The following is a 19,496-nucleotide window of genomic DNA, read 5'->3' as shown; positions in this document are numbered from 1 at the left end:
CGTGATGTAATTCATTCTACGAACATGCTACCTCGAGCCTCTTCTCAGGGCCCGTCATGGAAAACAAGGCTTTCATCCGTGCTAAACTATCCGCTCGTGCAGTATGCCATTCACTGCTGTGCCCGTTCAACCTCTGTTTGCCAGCCCTCTCTAGATCAGCGTTTACCCAAGCCAGAAGCTCGTTGACATAGTCTGCTTCTTGATCACGCAAGCTGTGAAATGCTTTTCCATAGCCTTTCCTCCTTACTCTCTCGCTGTACTCCGATCGCATGGCCTCTTTGCTTGGAAGCTTCGCCTGAGCGGAGAGTACCTTTGCAACAACGATAGCTTGGAACTCGAACAAGGTAAAGGTTGCAGTGAAGAAAGGAACGCCAACAAATACCAGAGTAGGATCATTGATGTAGAAGATGTCCTTGTGTAGGTTGTGGAATTGCGTTCCGTCCGTCACCAGTACTGTGTCATCTGCCTTGTCGACTGGCGTGGTGTCGGCATGGAGCTGAGGCAAAAATGGCAATGTAATATGATAACCAGTGCAGAGTATGACATGATGAATGTCACAGATCTTCGCACCCGATTTCAGAGTGATTGTAGCCGGTATTGGCTCTGATGAATCTAGTGGTTTTGATTCACCCACAGCGCTCACATCGTATGATACCACCTCGTCGACTTGGTAGGCGTTTTCGGGGAGCATCACAGAAGGAAGGTCGAACCTTCCATTCCTTTGGCTCTGGATGATTTTGTTTGCATATGGGCTGAGCTCGCGCGCAATGTCCGTTGCTGATACGCTTCCGCCGACAAGTAGAAAGTTCTGCAGCAGCGTCAGTTTGAACCTGAACAAAAGAAGCTGTCTTTAGCATGCTTAATCAATACCTTGTTCCGAGGGTTTTCAGGCCTTCGATAGCGTTTTGAGTGCTCTACCCTGTCTGGCCATTTCTTCTTCCATTCTGCCAGACCAGGCGTATCAGGAACCCTTGCTGCATGATAGTGGCCCGAGGCAACAACTACGGCATCAAAGTCCTGCAATAGCGTTAGAATGATTGTTTTGTGGTTATAAAGGCAAATACCTGAGTATATTTTTTCCACCTGACTGTGCCAGTAGCATCAGTCTGGAAGGTGGTGGTCTCAACTGACCATGATTCTCCTTTTTTCGAAACACTTTCTACATTTGTGTCATACTGTGTCACCTCATGCACTCCTGTTGAAATGGCAGTATCTTGTATATAGTCTGCCAAAACTTTGTGCGTCACATAATCCTCAGTTCCAGCGGGGAATTGGTTCAACGTGGTTTGCAGTAGGCGTGTGCTCACGTTGTTTCTCAAGCCAACATAGCATGGACTGTGCCCAGTCAGTCATAGAGGATAGGAAGCTGGAATCTGTGAACCAACCCTGGCGGTGCGTGAAGTAGCCTTTCCAAATCTTCTGACTCTTCACCTGTGTATGTTGTGACAGTTTTCGAAATAGGTACTGTTGAATATGATGGTTCGAGGGGCTTTCGCTCGTCGTACAACCTTCTGTGAAGTGAGTTGCAAGTATGACTTGATACGATCGGGACGACTACCATATGCCTCCTGCAGCACTGCTTCGCTCAAAAACAGTGACATCTACATTCTCCTTCTTGAGGTGGGCCGCAGAAACAACACCACTAATACCTGCACCGATCACAGCAACACGTTTCGAAGGGAAAGACATACTCGTGCTGTTACTAAGATGAGGCATATACCTCGTTGAAGCTTTCTAAGATGGTCGAGCGCGCCACTCCTCAATTGATCCTCCTCTAAGAGATTTCGCGACTATGCACTGCTAACAGTTATTTCCGTATCTCCGCATTGTTTACCCAAGTTCTTTAAGTCTGGATTTATCAGCATCAATCACGTCATGTCAGAGGTGTGGAGGGTTGGAAAACGCGATGGTGGGTATGAATGGCATCATGAACGCCCACTATTGAGAGAACTTACTACAAGAGGCATCGGCGCATTCGACTGAAAACAGATACATGAGCCCACATTTTGTGTTTGAGAAACTAGGTGGGTGTTCCGGTGATAAGGTGCAAGATGTTGACTGGATATTCGTCATAATCTCTGGGATGATGTGATTGACCCCGCAACTGATCCATGAACATTGCCAGCATGCGACCACCACACGATGCAACCAGTTTGATCCTGTAGATAATGGCAATACATTATTAAGCAGTGAGGGGACGAAGTGCGGGGCAAGATTGAGTTCAAATATAAGAAGAGATGGAATCGCTGACCATCCGTCAAACACAGTCTCATCGCAGCAATAGTCAAGATGGCTCCAATCGCAATTCCCATTCTCGAACACATCCAGGAAAAGGATACTGTCCAACCTAGAAAGGACAAATTGAAGCTGCCTGAGCCAGCCAGAAAGAGGCTCGAGAAGGCAGGTATCGACTTGTCCAACGGCTATCCATACAGGCCGGCACAGCCACTTTACCTCGACGATGTGTACAAGATCAGGGACTATGATCGGGAACACGTAGATCCGGGCTCCCGCGCTGATCCAGAAAAGAAGGCACTGTTCGGTGCTGCAAAGGAAGTTATACACTTGACTGCACACATTGGAACTGAGATTGTTGGACTTCAGTTGAAGGATCTTACGGACCAACAAAAGGACGAGCTTGGTCTTTTGATTGCTGAAAGAAGCGTGGTATTTTTCCGTGACCAAGATCTCTCGCCTCAGCAGCAAAAGAAGCTTGGGGAATATTATGGCGAGATCGAAGTCCATGTAGGCTATTCTTTCCAATATACAATTGGATACGCTGACATTGAGTGAAGCCCCAAGTTCCGCATGTACCGGGTGTGCCGGGAGTGACTGTTCTCTGGCCCGATCTCATGGCGACGGAGGTAACTCCAAGCTTCAGAAAGACAGGCGGAGCGTCCAGGTGGCATACCGATTTGGTGCACGAACGCCAGCCAGCTGGGTAAGTGAGGATACACCAAATTTGATATGACCGTGTCTGATTTGCTCCAGCGTGACTCATCTGCATAATGACACCATCCCCAAGGTTGGAGGTGACACTCTGTGGGCTTCAGGCTATGCCGCTTATGAGAAGCTTTCTCCAGGTTTCAGAAAGATCATCGACGGTAGGGAGGCAGTATACCGTAGCGCACACCCATATCTGGACCGCGATAACACCAACGCTGGCCCACAGCGCATTGAGCGAGTTCACCCGCTCGTCCGGGTGCATCCAGCCACGGGATGGAAAGCACTATGGGTTAACCGCGCATTCACCCATCGCATTGTTGGACTCGACAAAGCTGAGAGTGATGCTATCCTCAACTACCTCTTTGACGTTTACGAGAACAATGTCGATATCCAGGTCCGCTTCAGGTGGACTCCAGGAACATCGGCGCTTTGGGACAACAGAATCACGATCCACAATGCAAGCTGGGATTATGAAGGTACTGAGCCGAGGCACGGAACAAGAGTTACTGCGTTGGCCGAGAAGCCGTTCTTCAAAGCAGATGCTCCGACACGTAGGCAGGCCTTGGGTCTTGCTGGGCCCGATGACATTTGGGAAGCATAACTAGCTACATAGATACAGGCAGAGTGCTTATCAATGAAATAACTATTACTTGATACTAAAAATGCAGTAGGCTTATCAAACCAGATAACCAGGCGGTGGTACTTTGTGCAGAACTTTGGACTATTGATACCTACGAAGGCTTTCCAATTCCAATATCTGACCATGGACTCTCACGGTCCGTGGAGGAAGTGTGGGATCCAGTCGTCTTTGATCAGGCCGTACGAGCCTGCATTATAAAGATCTTTAGCATTCGGAGGCGAATCTTCACTACTGTGGCTCACCACAAATCTAAGTTCTTTGGTAAAAGGCATCGCTTCGGCTCTGGATATGTTTATAACGATCAGGTCGTTGCGCAGCTAACCTGGTCCTGTTAGTCACCATATCCCTCGATAGTGGTAGGCTTGAGAAGCTGGTGTACATTCAGCACAATCGGAATGGTGAATCCGGTCACATTTACAATAGACTGCTGACGCTACACGTGGACTGCCAGATGATGTTAACGGAATCAAAGCCTAGTTTCTGGCGGTTCACATCTCCCACAAATATCCCAATTTTCTTTCTAAGAACTCTTGCAATATACTTCTGAGAGATTTTGTGTGCAGTTTTAAGCTTCTTTGAGTGCTGTTTCGATGTGGCCAGCCGTGTGGAGACAATCAGTGAACCAGACCTGCGCCAGTGAAAGTCTCGTTATTACTCTCCTTGCCTTCATGAAGATTTTCATCTCAGCGTTACTGTAAAGACAACAAACGTAGAGTATTCGCATGATTTAATCCTTAATGATACCTTTCAATATGAAAAGAGTCATCAGACACATCTATCAGAAGCTTTGAAGTACTCACATGTGCCAATTTTCTTACCCCTTTATTCGATAGTGATCTTTTCCCGCGAAGACATGATATAGGTGATTGATATCAAGCTGCGCCGGACAAGAAAAGGAGATATGATTAGAAAGAGCGATTCGCACTGTGTTATGGATCAATCAGCTGATAGGTAATCCCAGGAAATAGGGCGACTCAATCTAATTAGAAGCATGTCATAGGTTGTTCAGTACAAGGCCTCAAAGTCATCCATGCCGAGTCACATGCAATGCGGATAAAGGGTTGGGAATCAGGTATATCGACACACTAAAAGAATAACGGGGAAACATGACATCTCAAATACAGAACTCTCAGAGTTCCTTCAACTCTGGAGTACCACTAGCCCGCGGCTCCGAGAAACGGGTTTCAACAAAGCACTTTAGTAAGCCGTCTTTACGCTTCTCCTGCATGTAGTACGCCTTTGCAATATCTTCAATCTTGAAGCGATGAGTCAGCATGATCGTTGGATCAATTTCTCCCTTTTCAAGCATCTCAAGGATCTCCTTCCAATCTTCTATCTGTCAGTATATTTTTCCAAGCTGCATGTTTGTAGTTCCTACATTTTTGAACAGGCGCCTGTCCGCACCCAACCAGCCGTATGCCGCGCTCCATGAGGGCACCAACATTGAAGTGGCTTGTAACTGTACAGAAATGAGCTCTAGGTAATAAAAAGTCTCAAAGCGGTAACCTACATCCAGTATAATCTCCAATGATACCGACTCGGCCGAACTTCCTCGTTGAGTAGATGCACTCATTGATCATCTCCGACGTATCCTGCTCCAAGCCAGAAAGCATCCTAAGCTTGTGTGTCCAGGCCTTTGCATACTCGCCACCGCTGGCCTCGTTACATGCATCAACACCTCCAGGAACTAGTTCATGAATCTTCGCAGGAACGGATTGCTTCTTCAGCTCTTCATAGTTGATGGTCTCCAACCCCGGAATCTTTTGCTTTGCGAATTCAGTGCGCCAGTTGTTGTCGATGCCAATGACCCGCTTTGCACCCTTCTTGAATGCCCATACACATGCCATAAGACCAATTGGACCAAGACCCAAATCGCGACGCTGTCACCTTCAAAGACACCAGTGTCACACACACTGTGATAAGATGTGGGAAGCACGTCCGACAGATATAGTCCTACTTTTCTTAGCATCTTCCACGCGTAAAAAAAATTGGGTAACTTGCCTTTCTCGAAAGGAATGTTATCCGGCAGCTTCAAAAGGTTCTGGTCACCAAATGGCACCCTCACATATTCGGCCTGACCACCTGCATATCCTCCGACAAAATGCGAATAGCCAAAGATACCAGCTGTTCTCTCGCCATAAAGAAACTTCTGGAGAGCGGATGAGTTTGTCTTATCACAAGCCGTGGTGAGATTCTGTTTGCAGAACCTACACTCGCCGCACGAGACTACGAAGCTATTCACAACGCGATCCCCGACTTTCCTCTCTTTGATTGCAGAGCCTACTTCCTCGACGATGCCGCAGAACTCATGGCCAAGGACATCGCCCTTCTCTGTCTGAATGATTACGCCGTGCAAGAGGTGCACATCGCTTCCGCAAACGGTTGAGCCCGTGATTCTTACAAGGACATCGTGGTCCTCGACGATCTTGGGCTTACTGACATCCTTTGTGCCGCAACCTAAGCTAGAACTCTATAACGGAGTCAAATGATTGTACATACGAACGCGCACAGAGTTCTTGCCCATCCACACTAGCGCCTTCATCTTCTCCCCAGACGGGTCCGCATACTTTTTGCCATCGCGGTCTGGGTTAGCGATATCGGTATGTGTAACACTATCTTGCTGATCATGTCCCAGGACCGCCTCAGCCTGCTTTGCTGCAAAATTTTCGGCTACCATGATTATTTCGAGGGGTTTTACAAGGAACACGTAGATTTACAATTTGCGCAGCCGGTCCAGGCCACTTGTATAATGTCTCATTTTGCACATTGTACGTTGATGTAGCAATAAACGGCATTGTGACGGTCGTATGACGAAAACGATATAGATAGGGATATTTGGAGTAGTGTACACGGATGCACTTGCGTCGCAACAACTGAGCATCGTTCGCGATGTATGACGTTATCATGAAGTATTCACGCCTAATTACCGTGACGCAACACAGTCACCCAAACAGCAGTGTTCCGAACAGATCAACACAACACTCTTGCTCTCACTAGATCTTTCTCATTGACCTTCATCTCCAACAACGATACAAAGTCGCATACAGCAAAGATGCCGCAATACCACACTCCCGGCGGTACTGCCTCCTATGCAGACGGAAAGTCGCTCTACCCGTCCTTCCCCAAGGTCAGCTTCGGCCGTGCCGTCGCGATTGGTCTCTCAGCAGGCTTTCTCGGCGCCCTCGTGTACGTCAATCCCAAGATCCCAGTCAAATCACCACTTAACCAGCCTGTAGTATGTCCGGTACCAACAAGCTAGAGCAAATGTTTAGCGGTCGGCCGAACTCATACGTCCCAGCCCGCACGGTTGGCAACCACCTCGGCGTCTCCGCGGACTTTTATAAGAGGAATGTCGACCTGCTGAACAACGTGCATCACTATGGCATGGGTATGTTGGCAGGTCCTGTCCGCGCTATTATGTCGTATTATGGAGTCATTGGCCCGTTTGCAACGTTTGTTCATACTGGTGTTCGTATCATGATGGATCAGACTGTCGAATTGACAGCGGGGACGAGCGCGTTGCCGTGGACGTGGCCCATCAACGAGCAAGTGATTGATGTGCTGCATAAGGGCATATATGCAGTGGTCACTGGATATGTGTGCGATCGCTTGGTGAGGGGCGTGGATTGGTTTAACAGTGGATCCTGAGGAATGGGTCTCAAGATGGATATGGTTAGATGAAGGACTAACTGAGCGGTATCACTCTACGAAGGAGCTCGTATTCAGTGTGTCCCTATGTAGGCGCACACCTGTATAGAATGAAAATGCGACAACGCAACAAAGATAGTCTTTAATTCAAAATGCGTAAGCTGTTCCTCTCTACAGAGAGCTACTAGAACGTATATTTAAAACGGTATTAGCTTGTTGTTCTAGTAGATAGTGATAAGAATCTGAACACGCGCATGATAGGTGGGGACACACTGAATACGAGCCCCTTCGTATGATAAAACTTTCGGAACCGGGTAGGTATCTCTAACTAATATTAATATCTCCATGATTTGAAAAGCTCCTACCACCTGTCGGTCTCACATATGTGCTCAACAGAACGAAGTACGCAAATCTCTTTCTGGGCGGGATAATATAGTTCTATTCTGCATGATAAGATCGACCGCATTATTGTGGCGTGATGTTATTGCAAGCCATTGTGCTGTAATAGAGTTGACAACTTGGTGGGGTTATTGGCTTGGTAGATAAATACGGTATATGAAACGAGAGGACTTACGCAACCTCTTGACAGAAAAAAGCATACGTACGCTTGAGTCTACCAACACTGCCTTCTCCCCTTAACAACTCTGCAACGCAACACCTTTTTAAGGTATAACTTAAATATTCTATACTAAATATGTGTGTATAAGAATGATTCACGAGTTTTTTTCCAAATATAGCGACGTGATGTCAGCACAAAGGTAGAAGACTTTCAGCGTTCAAAAGACCGTGTGTAAGGGCGCGTAAATACAGTTTTCTGTGGAGGCGGTGTGCGTGTACTATAATATCGATAATTGGAGCGTGAGTTAGATGAGGCTGCACCTACCGCTTTAAGTAAGCTTGGGCTGCGGCCTGCTGCAAATGGCGCACTTGACCCAACCGTAACTACCACCTACTTCTTGAAGGCGATATCCACACAGTCGAGACCAACAATCTAACGCCGTATTAGGATGGAATTTTTGAGCGGACATGATGTCATCGACCCTCCGCTCAGTCGATTGGCATATAAAGCATGAGTCGATCGTACTATCCAACACATACGTATCGACCATACAGATCAACATGACAAGTTTTCTGAACAATGCGACTTCCTCCTTATTCAGCCTTCCACTCACTATTTACATCCTGGTGTCCATAGCCGCCATTCCACCCATTTTATGGTTATACAACTTCGCTACAAAACAACGACCTCTTCCAGGAATCCCTATCGTTGCTCTAGATGGCCTGACGCCCCAGGAAAGCTGGTATACCAAGCCACGAGAGTTACTCAGTCAAGGCAGGAAACTGTACCCCGATCGGCCTTTTCAGGTTCTGAGCTATAGTACCCCAAAGCTTGTCCTCCCGCAACGATATCTTGAAGAGGTCCGCGACTCCCCGCTTGCAGCCTTCGTCCCTTATATTGCGAACGACATGCCTTGTGGACTTTCCGGGTTTGATGGTTTTACGGCAATCCGTGATCACCAATCGCTCATTCCAGACGTCCTTCGTGTTAAACTTACCCAGTCCCTAGGGCTTATCACTGAGAGCCTGGCGGAAGAAGTACTCCTAGTCACTGAGGACCTTTTTGGCAAAATTGCCGCGGGGAAGTGGCACAATGTTACATTGCTGCCTGAAGCAACGAAGCTAATTGGTCGCTTAACTGCTCGCACGATGCTCGGCGAAGAAATGGCCCATAACCCTGAATATGTCGATCTTACGCTAAAATACACTAGCGTTGCTGTTCCAGCAGCTATGCAGCTTCGTGGTTGGCCTCATTTCCTGCGGCCAATCGTACAGTACTTTAATCCAATGTGCAAGAAGACTAGATACCAAGCTCGAAGAGCACGTCAATTGGTTACCAAGGAGGTTGAACGTCGAGGAAAGTCCGCAAGAGCTGCTATTGCAGCTGGCCACAAAGTCCCCAGGACCCATGACTCAATAGCGTGGCTCCTCGATCAAAATAAGAACGAAAATAAGCTTGATCTTGTTGGCTTCCAATTAGCTATATCCATGGTTGCTATCCACAACACGGGCGGCGTAAGTATATACGCTTTTTCCACATTCAATTGCTTGACTAACTGAGTCATGTAGCACCTGTTTACAGCTCTCTGGTATATTATCACGTATCCTAAATACATCCAACTTCTCCGAGAAGAAGCAATCACAGTGCTTAAGGAGTATGGCTGGACAAGGCAAGCCTTGGCTCGTCTCACATTACAGGATGCTGTGCATAAAGAGTGCTTAAGAATCCTCCGGAGCAACATTTCGACTGTACGCCGACAAGTCGTCAAAGGAGAGTTGAAGTTCTCAGATGGCTTTACTATTCCAAAAGGTCGGAGCTTCATCGTTATCCCTCCCGCTGATTACAAAGGTGAGGATGAGGAGTTCTATCCAGAGCGCTGGGTCGAGAAGCGAGCAGGAGAAGGACAAGCGAACAAATATTCCTTGGTCACTGCCAATATCGAAAATCAGGAGTTCGGAATCGGCAAGCATGCTTGTCCAGGGTGAGTCGTTTATCTGTCTTTTTGCTGTTGTCCCCCTGTGGAATACCGACCCGCAGTAAGTTTGCTGACCCTTCACGCGTTTCATCTCTAGCCGATGGTTTGCCAACGATGAAATGAAAATCGCGCTCTGTATCCTCTTGCTGCGCTACGACTGGAAGGCTCCACCCGACATGCCAAAGCCACTTTTTACTGCGTGCGAGGACCTGCCTTCGATGCACAGCACGCTCCAAGTCCAAATGACCCCTCGAGAGCCAGAAATTGACCTTGCATGCCCGAAGATTTGAAGATGTTGCGACCAGGTGTTGCGATGTAGGCCCAGGACTCATTTCTACGGGTTTGCTCCAGATATAGACGCATCCCGCGTTGGATCGCTATCTTTGACTGCATAGTCGGCAGATTAGACAGGTGTTCAACAAAGTGGGGATTGGAAATGACGGTGCATGGTTTCGCCGTATAGGCAGGCTTGTGAGAGGGGTATCTGCATAGTGTCTCCGATGATGCGCGCAGGGATCGTCACGACGGCGGTTAGCTATCACTAGGCCGTCGCTGTGTTACTGTAACCCTAAAATCTGACAATAGTACTAAGTAGCACTAGTATTGCACGTGTAGGTGCAGAGCTATGTGGCAAGAAAATTGTATGTATTTTGCCTCTGCTATCTACCGTCGTCATCTGAGTGTAGCTAATACTTTTCTTGTTGCAGTAGTGCATCCGTTGCTGCTGCAAGGGCATGTTACTCTAGCTCGGCCGAAGCTGCAATATTGCCCAACAAATGTCGACCCCTGCGGCTCGCACAAACTTTCTGGACAAATCTGTATTAATTGTAATTGTAACTGCAGCTCTAGATGAATATTGGAATCTGTCCCATGTAGTATTTTAGTCACACGTTTAAATTACAAGAGAAAATCGCATGCTACGATGTTGGGAAACTCCGTTTTGAGCTGGGCGCTGACTTACGTGGCCAACGCCAAAACAGCTAAAACAATGTAATAACGGCCAGAACAGCGAAACCCTCTCCAGTACCGTCATGAGTTGTAGAGAAATGTATAGAGATATATCCGCGACGTTTCATTCTCTTGACTTCTACCTTATACAATGGCGATGGTGACACACCGCTGGAAAGCTGGTGAGACGCTGGATTGGTCACATGACTTTAATCACGTGATTTTTACTTTCACAACGACGAATCGCTGCCAGAACGAAAGTGCAATGCTATGCTCATACTCAAACTTATGTTTCAGGTAGTATATAAGTATAATCTTTTCATTTATAAAGGCCACATCATCTAGTAGCATTCCCGGAATACACGCTTTCCCAATATTAGTCTACAACAGAAAAATTACAATAGTCTTGGGCGTGCTGTCACTCATCTTGACTGTACCATTAAAAGCTACGATAACTACAGGCCCCTGATATATGACCACCAGCCTCATATTGTTCGTACCGCCGCATCAGGACGATAGCTTTCTCATCTGTAACGATAGATTGAAATTTTAAGAGGTACCTATCGTAATTACTTGACTAAAACTTGGATACCGCTGGTTCTATACAGCAATAGCCACGTGACTGGACTTTGCATCCATCTATCGAAGCTTCTGCTATCTAGCAGCTAGAATTTAGTCACAGCCTACCGCTACTTATGCATTTTTGGAAGTTTGTGGACGGGCCAGGAGTTAAAAACCAGCTGTAGATTATGCTAGTTAAGCCCCTCTTCTTGACCTCGGCTGTGGGTCTTGGCATTGCTCGCAGAAATACCTGCGTTGTCCTTAGCAGCCTCCTGTACCTTTTTCTGTGGCCGTTTTATCGCATAATCTTTCCCTTCGCCATATACTAGTGATATATAGAGCCCAAATATGCCTAGTAGGCAGTATGCGTTGTTGGAATCTCCCGTCCACACGCCTTACAAGACATCAACCCACGTAATACACACAATCGTGATTCCTGCGTTTGAAGATATTGGGAGGGTCGAGGGTGTGTATGAAAACGAATAACATAACACCACAGGTTTTGGCTTCCTCTTTCATGTTCAGTTGCTCAGTTGTCCAATATTGTACTTGTGACCACCTTGCTCTTACTAGGGCAGATTGCAACCGGTGCCCCTTGTCCTCGTAAGCCAAAGCGCACATGCAGTAAAAACTATTGAGGCGTTTGCTGACAATCCTACACGGGACTACGGGTAATATAGATCGATTTTATGCATAATGCCTGGAGAGATGCTCCAATGGGATATCTGTTCTCGAAACGCCCTGCTGATCCTATGCAGATCTACCAATCTATGATGAGTTTAGCCAATTTCACCGATTGCTGGATTCATTCAACATCAAAGACTTGTATATACATATAGCCGTCAGTTCGAGTTGACAATATTTTCTGTGAGTTTTCTCCTTATACGATGCGTTCTTCTCTTGCTGTAATCTACTCGCAGCTGCTGGCGACATTCGCTGTGGCGGGTGTTTCTCTGGACTCTCCCTCAGTTCCAAATATTGATATAAATCCAGCTCTCGACCCTGTTGAAGCTCTGAATCAACTGCAAAACTATACCTACACAGTCCTTGAGCAGAGCAATGATGTTTTCAAAAAGACCAAAAAGGGCTGCTCTTTGGCCACAGCAACTATACGAAGAGACTGGTCAGTCTAACGATTCTTTGATTGCATATTTTCTGACTTTCCAAGGGAGTATATGAGCAAACCAGACCGAAAGGCTTACATTGAAGCTGTACAATGTCTTCGGAGGTTACCATCCAAGTCCGACAAGTCATGGGCCCCGGCAGCAAGGACCCGTTTCGATGACTTTGTCGCCATCCACGTTGACCAGAGCTTGTATATACATGGCAACGGTCTTTTCCTCGCCTGGCATCGCTATTTCGTATGGGCCTACGAGCAAGCTCTCCGGAATGAATGTGGCTACAGAGGCTACCAACCTGTTAGTCTCAAGTCCTTTTCCCGATCGCTGATTCACATCTGACTTGCTAGTACTGGAATTGGTTCGCACACACCGACAATATCTACGAATCACCTGTGTTTGATGGGAGTGACACTAGTTTGGGTGGAGACGGCGAATACTTTTCTCACAATGGAAGTCTTGCCGGTGGTCGCACCATCAGCATTCCGTCAGGAAAAGGCGGCGGATGCGTCAATAGTGGCCCTTTCAAGAAGTAAGACTGCTGAATGGGTTGCTACATTAAAAGTTCTAACGTCGTTGCAGTACTCAAGCAAACATCGGACCGATATCTCCTGGAATGCAAGGCTTCCCTGACCTAGCAGCTGACATTACAGACTACAACCCCCACTGCCTACGCCGAGACCTCAGCCCCTACATACCTAGGAAATGGTTCACTACAGCCAATCTGCTGAACGTGACTATTGTCTCAGGCTCCCGGACACATAGTGTGTTCTGGACCGAGATTCTAGGCCGGTACCCGGACGGTTTTCTCGGTCTACATACATCAGGTCACTACACTATGGGCGGCGACGCCACTGACCTATATTATTCTGTCAACGATCCTGCCTTTTGGCTCCATCACGCCATGCTTGATCGGGTTTATTGGATCTGGCAGACGCTCCACCCGGCAGAAGCTAATAAAGTAGCTGGTACTCTGACCTTGCAAAACAAACCTCCAACGCGCAATGCGACCATTGACGAGCCATTGGACCTAGGAATTAACGGGAAGACGGTGAAAATTCGGGATGTACTAGATACTATGGGCGGGACTCCCCTATGCTACATTTATCTCTAAGCATAATAACATGGATACTATGAGGCCCCTTCACATATCTGGATAAATGCTTAATGAATATCCTGCTGTGCCCGCCCTTCCTTTCTATCGTTCCATACCCAAATGTTTGCAACAGTGCGAGTCGCAGCGAAAAGAATATCAGTGTCTTAGATCTTAGGCGTACCAGATGTCTCGTTTGAAATCCACGTCTTACCAAACAGCTTTTTAGGCACCCGAAACGCAGTTTTCTTTTTTTGGTAAGAAATGCAAAACCAAATGCCGTTGCGGTACCCTGACAGGCACCAACGAGGCTAGTGGCTTGGCACCGATTCGGCAGCTCAAACCACACGACGTGCCTGGTACCTCACAATTGCTCATTCCATGATGGGCGCAATATCATCGAATAATTTGAACTCGATCATAGCGCAGTAATCCCAACAGCTGGCAGCCTCTCATAAGGTGGCAAAGTCCTCAAGAGAAGCCACTCCCACCATGTCAATCTACGATATCCCACGGTCGCCAACACCGGAGAATGTCGACAACTGTGCACGAAACAATTTCAAACGTCAGAACCAATGAGAGGGCTCATATCGTCCAATCGGTGTCAGGCGACCCAAACAGAAACCAGGGGCTTCTTCCGTCATCACCAAGACAGAGACGCCGACTAGAACTACGCTGAGGCCTTTGGCCACTCGAAAGAGACGTCTACCAGTGCATCAGCTTGCTCTTTTGCGAACCACAACATATGAGGGACTACCCCAACCAAGCGTAGGAGCCTGTCACAGCTGTCGCAGATGAAACTTGACACGACACTAACACTTCTCAACCCTAGGATGTTGCTGTTACTTTTTCTAGCCCTATCGCTGAGACTGACCCCATCGAAGAAATCCAGATGCAAATCTCTACTGCAAGTGCATCTAGTATCCTTGTATGAATGCTGTATGCCAGGCTGCTGCTACTACTAATACCAATACAGATGTCGGACAGCACGGTCATCTCAACAAGTAGACCATTGCCGTGTGAGACTCAACAAAAAAGCTTACGCCACTCGCTTGCAAGGAGAATACCAGGAAAATTTACTGTGGTTCATGAAGCGCATAGTGACATGCCTAATCATGTGTTACATTCACTTCCAAACGCTCACGTCACTTTGGATGGATTTACCAATTACGAGCTCCAAATCGCTACCAAAAAGCTATTGTATTGTCGAAGAAAGTCACCATTAAAGACAGCAAAGAGTTCCAGTGTCTTTCGTACGCTCACGTTAAGAAATGGCCCTCTACCTGTACCTGCGGATGGAAAGGTCGAAACTCCAAAAACGGAGTGAAGGGACGAAAATAAAAGATTTTGATGAATGGCGCAATTGAAACCGATCGCAACATCGACCTATGGATCGAATATGGTACAGCTCAAGCTATCGAATGACTAGAGCATCTGCTATGGTTACGAGTCACTAAATCTTGGTTGAAACTCCTACGATAAACTGGTCTTTACCAGTTCTCCACTATCACTGTTCCTGTTGGATTCACAGCACAGATGCAAAATGAAATAGGGAGAAGGTCTGAGGGTCATCAAGAGACACAGCCAGCACCAATGACTGCGATTATGGCAATGGTTATCGCAGCAATACGAAGTGACAGGCCGCCAAGTTCGCAGGAAACACGACGGTCTCCCATACCCTGGCCCAATGCATGGGTGCGCAAACCCCGATGTGGATCCAATAAATTATGGTACCGATACAACGTGCATGGCTAAATTGTTAAGGGGGGACCACATCATCTACCGTCATTGATGATTTATTCTTGGAGGCTGAAAACTGGGGCAGAAAACGGATGCGGCAGATTAAGTACCCGTACCAAGACCAAAATTAGCATCATCCGCGAGCTTACGCCTCGTATGTAGAGAACATTCAGGCAGAATTCTGGTGTACACCAATGTACACTTGACCAGTGTTTCGTTGAAATGACGAGGGCGCAGCGGGATGCTTTGCGCCGTTTATCGTGATTTTCACAATGTGTGAGCTTGTACAAATGACTCTGCTAGATGAGATCAGAGCCTATTGTAGTCCTCAGATATAAAAGAGGCAGGCCGGTCTTCAGCGCGATTGTATTCGGGGACGAAGTGTGGCTTTATAGTGCTCACAATACAGCAACGTATAGGCGATGATGCCCAGACAGATGACTGCTGTCATAGTAGAAGATCTACGATAGCTCCGCAGGGCCGCTGTGCGCGTGGAGAAGAAGCCGAATTTCTGGCTAGCGTAACGGTATTCCGAAAATAGCGCAGCGATCGGTGTTTTGGCCTCGCGGCCCAGACACCAACATCAAACATCAAACTGTTTGGACGCATGGGCGAGTCACGACACAAATGTTTGACTGAAGTTTTGATACAGGTCGAGTTCGGCCTGCTGGGTGCTTGTCACAGTGCAATGGGATGAATATGATAAGGTTTGCGCTCGCTGCGCGAACCTTTTCCGTCCCTTGACCATTTGACAGCCAACCAACGCTAATCACTGCCGCTTTACGCACTCAGCCGCTCCGGGCAACCTGAGTCGGAACATAGGGATTTCGAAGAAGGATTGCCGGCCAATAACATCATGGCACCGCAGGACGGCATGCCTCCTCCAATGGTGAGCATTGCGATATCAGCCTAGTTGTCTTGTACAGGTTGAAGCAGCGTTCCAGCATCCAGCAGCTAATTTGAACAAGGCAACAGAGTCTCCTCCTTACGCTCCCACAACATGGCCATTTGGTGGTGCGCCAGAAAAAGGTATCGATGTACCAGCCCAATCAGTCATGATGGTGTTTTTCATGATTGGGGCAATCACACATCTGAACATCTTCCGAAAGAACCAAAAAAGAGGCTACAAATTCCTACCAAACCTGTTCATTTTCAGTGAGTCACTAGATGATGCAAGACTTGAATATGACAAGCTAATATCCATGCAAGTATTCTGCTTGGAGCGCATCACGACATCGGCATTACGATTGGCCTTGGTGTACGACCCGACAAGCATTGGCCTCTCCATAACTTCACAGATGTTCATACCATCCAGTGTGGTGATTTTGTTCGTTATCAATGTCATCTTCGCCATACGTCTTGTGCGCTCCACACATACTTCTGTCGGCTGGCACCCTGTTTTCGGCATTGCATTCAAGATCATTTACGCATGTCTTACGGCCACCATTATCATCGTCATCAGCTTCACTATGAAAGGCTTCTTTACGCTCAACGGAGACACTGATGACACTGTCCGCATCCTCCAGCGATATGGGTCAGTATTTCTCGCAGTTGTCGCCATACTTCCGTTGCCCATGACGATGTTTGCATTGCTTACTCCCTACTCGCCACTTGATCGTTTTGGAGCCGGCCGACTACGGACAAAAGTTTCCATCCTGCTCGTCAGTACAGCCTTGCTGTCTCTCGGTGCATGGTTTCGCTGCGGCATCATTTTGCAAGCACCTACGCCGCGATCGGAACCTCTGCCAGGGTATCTCGGGAAAGCGCCGTACTACATTTTCAACTTCTTTGTGGAAATCATAACTGTCCTCATGTACGCCATTCTTCGCGTTGACCTCCGGTGGCACGTACCCAACGGCGCAAAGGGGCCCGGCAGCTACACTAGGCCACCCGTCCAGGAAGATGTAGAGAAGCAAGCTTCACCGCCCCCATCTTCCGGCAAGACATCAACTGTGACCAGGTCTCTCGGGACAATCGCCGAATCAGACGAGGAGGATAAAGAAGATATTGGAGTCAAACCGCAGTGGCCACGGCCACCACCCAGAATCATAGAGATTGATATTGGAACTTCCCTCCGCGACTCGCTGCCCCCAACGGATTCCGACACGAGGAGGAATTCGACCCACAGTTCGTATCTTCAGCCCAAGACGGCGGACAGATCTTCACGCGGCTCTATCCTCTCCGAGCGCTTCTCCGTCTTCCTGTCCAGATCGACAAACACGCTGGCGAGCTTCGCCACAGCAGAGCAGAAGCAGCGGTGGCGCCAAAGCGAAGAATCAAGAATCGTTCGCCGTTTAGGCGGTCCCTGGCAACAGCTGCCTAGCCCGTCCGATACATCGTTTAGCGGCACCCGAAGTCCAGCGAGGAGTGCTTTCAGTCGCACCACGGCCGGCGACGACGGCGTGGAGCCACCTACACCAGCGTACCTTGGAAACGCTTCCGACGCGCCCAGCATCCCAGACCTCGTATCGGACTGGACACCCAAAATCGAATGGGAATTCACAAGTCCGCAACGGTTCCTCAGTCTCAAGCGACGCACCATGATTGGACTAGGCAATGGTACTAATTGAGGATGCGACGACGTTTGCGAGTCGAACGATATCGTTACAGCCATGGTGTTTTCTTGGAGGAGGAGGAGGAGGAGCTACTAATTCACTGCTGGACAGCAAGACGATTCACCTTTTTTTTCTGTCTTTCTTTTCTCTCTGTTATTCTCTTATTTCTTATACCACAATCGTCAACATAACCCAGGTTACCCTGCTCCAACAATAATATCCGCAACATCACTGCACTCTCTGCATTTTTGTTTTCCCCAAAGATCCATCCGTCTCGTATGGAAAAATAAGTCATATCTCTATGTTGTACAACAGTAGGCAATAAAAAAAAGGATTATTCCAGCTTCAGCTGCGTACCTAGAATAGTCACTTGTTTTTTTTGCACGGGGGTTTGAAGTGCAGGATGAAATGAATGAAATCGACGCTTGCTAGCTCTACCTAAGTGTTCTTGTTCTACTATATCCAAGCATATGCTGCACACCCCTTTTCAGCGTCGTCACAAGCTGTAGTAAGTAATAATTATCCTTTAGATCAACACCGCATCCATCAGGCTACTACAAGCTTCGCTACACCAGTCAATAGAGATGTCAAGTCGCTCGAGCATGGCGGTGATTATGCCTCGGAGACTAGAGCCGAAGTAACTGCACGTCTTGGAACTCGTGATGAAGGCTAGGAATTCATCAACATCCCTACAGTCTATGAGTACTAGAAAGAGGTGTAGCTTTAGCTGCCGTTACCACACTGCCCTGACTATACGTACTGGCTGCCTCTAGCTAGCTGCTGGTAACTGCAGAGCTTCTTACAGCCAATAGGCGTCGATTGCCTCTTACTTACTTAGTGTGGGTGGTCAATGCGTGCAACGGGTCAGACAATGCAACACCCCCTGCATCTCCCAAAGTAGAACCCACCAATTTCAAATCCCCACAACTCCACCACCATGACAGCTATCGAAAAAGCGCTTGCGGCAATCAATTCGCAAGGTCTAGAAGGACAAATCTCGTACCGTACAGCTGCAAAAATATATGGTGTTGCGGCATCAACTTTAACGCGTCGCCACCAAAACAAAACGCGGTCGCGTGCAGCCGCTGCACACCCACGACGACTACTCTCACCACAACAAGAGAAATACCTTGTCCAGCACATAGAAAAACTCTCTAAGCGTAGTACTCCACCGTCCCAAGAGATGATTAAAAAATATGTTGCCAATATTGCAAAAAGACAGCCATCTAACAGCTGGGTTACAAGATTTCTTCGGCGGAACAGAGAGAAAATTATCAACAGAAACACCGCCGGCATCGACCAAAACTGCAAAAAAGCTGACGATTTTAAAGATTACTATAATTACTTCCGTCTACTTCACGATTATATCGAGAAATACGATATCCAGCCGCAAAATATCTATAATATGGACGAAAAGGGCTTTCTCCTTGGTGTCACTTCAAGGACCAAAAGGGTGTTCTCCAAGAGACTTTGGGATGAAAAGAAAGTTCGAGCAGCTGTTAGAGACGGCAGCAGGGAGTGGATAACAACTTTAGACTGTATTTGTGCTGACGGGAGCTGGATATCGCCTATGATAATCTTTGAGGGCAAAGCTGGACTTCGAAACAACTGGGTAGAGCACCTAGATCCTTCCCAACACCAGATGTTTTTTGCTACCAGCGACTCGGGCTGGAGTAACGATATCCTAGGGCTATCTTGGCTTAAGCAGGTGTT

At 47.6% G+C, this 19,496-nt stretch overlaps 8 protein-coding genes across 8 annotated transcripts; 6 read left to right on the top strand and 2 right to left on the bottom strand.

Moving 5' to 3' along the window:
• Nucleotides 1–16: 16 nt before the first annotated feature.
• SETTUDRAFT_88639 (uncharacterized protein) lies at nt 17–1,689 on the bottom strand (the record flags this gene model as incomplete). Its single annotated transcript, XM_008027247.1, has 4 exons — nt 17–808; nt 871–1,017; nt 1,065–1,335; nt 1,559–1,689. The coding sequence occupies 4 exons, from the start codon at nt 1,687–1,689 to the stop codon at nt 17–19; spliced, it is 1,341 nt and encodes a 446-aa protein (XP_008025438.1).
• Nucleotides 1,690–2,289: 600 nt separating this feature from the next.
• SETTUDRAFT_19385 (uncharacterized protein) lies at nt 2,290–3,547 on the top strand (the record flags this gene model as incomplete). Its single annotated transcript, XM_008026717.1, has 3 exons — nt 2,290–2,745; nt 2,796–2,941; nt 2,992–3,547. 3 exons carry the CDS (start codon nt 2,290–2,292, stop codon nt 3,545–3,547), a joined length of 1,158 nt encoding a protein of 385 aa, XP_008024908.1.
• Nucleotides 3,548–4,715: 1,168 nt separating this feature from the next.
• SETTUDRAFT_19384 (uncharacterized protein) lies at nt 4,716–6,263 on the bottom strand (the record flags this gene model as incomplete). The annotated part of the gene is made up of 5 exons (XM_008026716.1): nt 4,716–4,915; nt 4,965–5,045; nt 5,097–5,466; nt 5,544–6,056; nt 6,096–6,263. The coding sequence occupies 5 exons, from the start codon at nt 6,261–6,263 to the stop codon at nt 4,716–4,718; spliced, it is 1,332 nt and encodes a 443-aa protein (XP_008024907.1).
• A 375-nt stretch (nt 6,264–6,638) lies between these two features.
• SETTUDRAFT_41365 (uncharacterized protein) lies at nt 6,639–7,355 on the top strand (the record flags this gene model as incomplete). The annotated part of the gene is made up of 2 exons (XM_008026924.1): nt 6,639–6,772; nt 6,823–7,355. The coding sequence occupies 2 exons, from the start codon at nt 6,639–6,641 to the stop codon at nt 7,232–7,234; spliced, it is 546 nt and encodes a 181-aa protein (XP_008025115.1). The 3' UTR covers nt 7,235–7,355.
• A 998-nt stretch (nt 7,356–8,353) lies between these two features.
• On the top strand, nt 8,354–10,058 carry SETTUDRAFT_89121 (uncharacterized protein; the record flags this gene model as incomplete). The annotated part of the gene is made up of 3 exons (XM_008027246.1): nt 8,354–9,307; nt 9,362–9,774; nt 9,866–10,058. The coding sequence occupies 3 exons, from the start codon at nt 8,354–8,356 to the stop codon at nt 10,056–10,058; spliced, it is 1,560 nt and encodes a 519-aa protein (XP_008025437.1).
• Nucleotides 10,059–12,164: 2,106 nt separating this feature from the next.
• SETTUDRAFT_19381 (uncharacterized protein) lies at nt 12,165–13,509 on the top strand (the record flags this gene model as incomplete). Its single annotated transcript, XM_008026715.1, has 4 exons — nt 12,165–12,400; nt 12,446–12,695; nt 12,746–12,927; nt 12,978–13,509. 4 exons carry the CDS (start codon nt 12,165–12,167, stop codon nt 13,507–13,509), a joined length of 1,200 nt encoding a protein of 399 aa, XP_008024906.1.
• Nucleotides 13,510–13,980: 471 nt separating this feature from the next.
• SETTUDRAFT_31173 (uncharacterized protein) lies at nt 13,981–14,815 on the top strand (the record flags this gene model as incomplete). Its single annotated transcript, XM_008026843.1, has 4 exons — nt 13,981–14,053; nt 14,117–14,256; nt 14,321–14,416; nt 14,465–14,815. The coding sequence occupies 4 exons, from the start codon at nt 13,981–13,983 to the stop codon at nt 14,813–14,815; spliced, it is 660 nt and encodes a 219-aa protein (XP_008025034.1).
• A 1,269-nt stretch (nt 14,816–16,084) lies between these two features.
• On the top strand, nt 16,085–17,798 carry SETTUDRAFT_19380 (uncharacterized protein; the record flags this gene model as incomplete). The annotated part of the gene is made up of 3 exons (XM_008026714.1): nt 16,085–16,117; nt 16,197–16,383; nt 16,438–17,798. The coding sequence occupies 3 exons, from the start codon at nt 16,085–16,087 to the stop codon at nt 17,796–17,798; spliced, it is 1,581 nt and encodes a 526-aa protein (XP_008024905.1).
• Nucleotides 17,799–19,496: the final 1,698 nt, after the last annotated feature.

This window comes from Exserohilum turcica, assembly GCF_000359705.1.
Source record: "Exserohilum turcica Et28A unplaced genomic scaffold SETTUscaffold_2, whole genome shotgun sequence".
NCBI classification, from domain to species: Eukaryota; Fungi; Ascomycota; class Dothideomycetes; order Pleosporales; family Pleosporaceae; genus Exserohilum; species Exserohilum turcicum.
The sequence above is the reverse complement of the archived record's forward strand: the minus strand, read 5'-3'. Positions and strand labels throughout refer to the sequence as shown.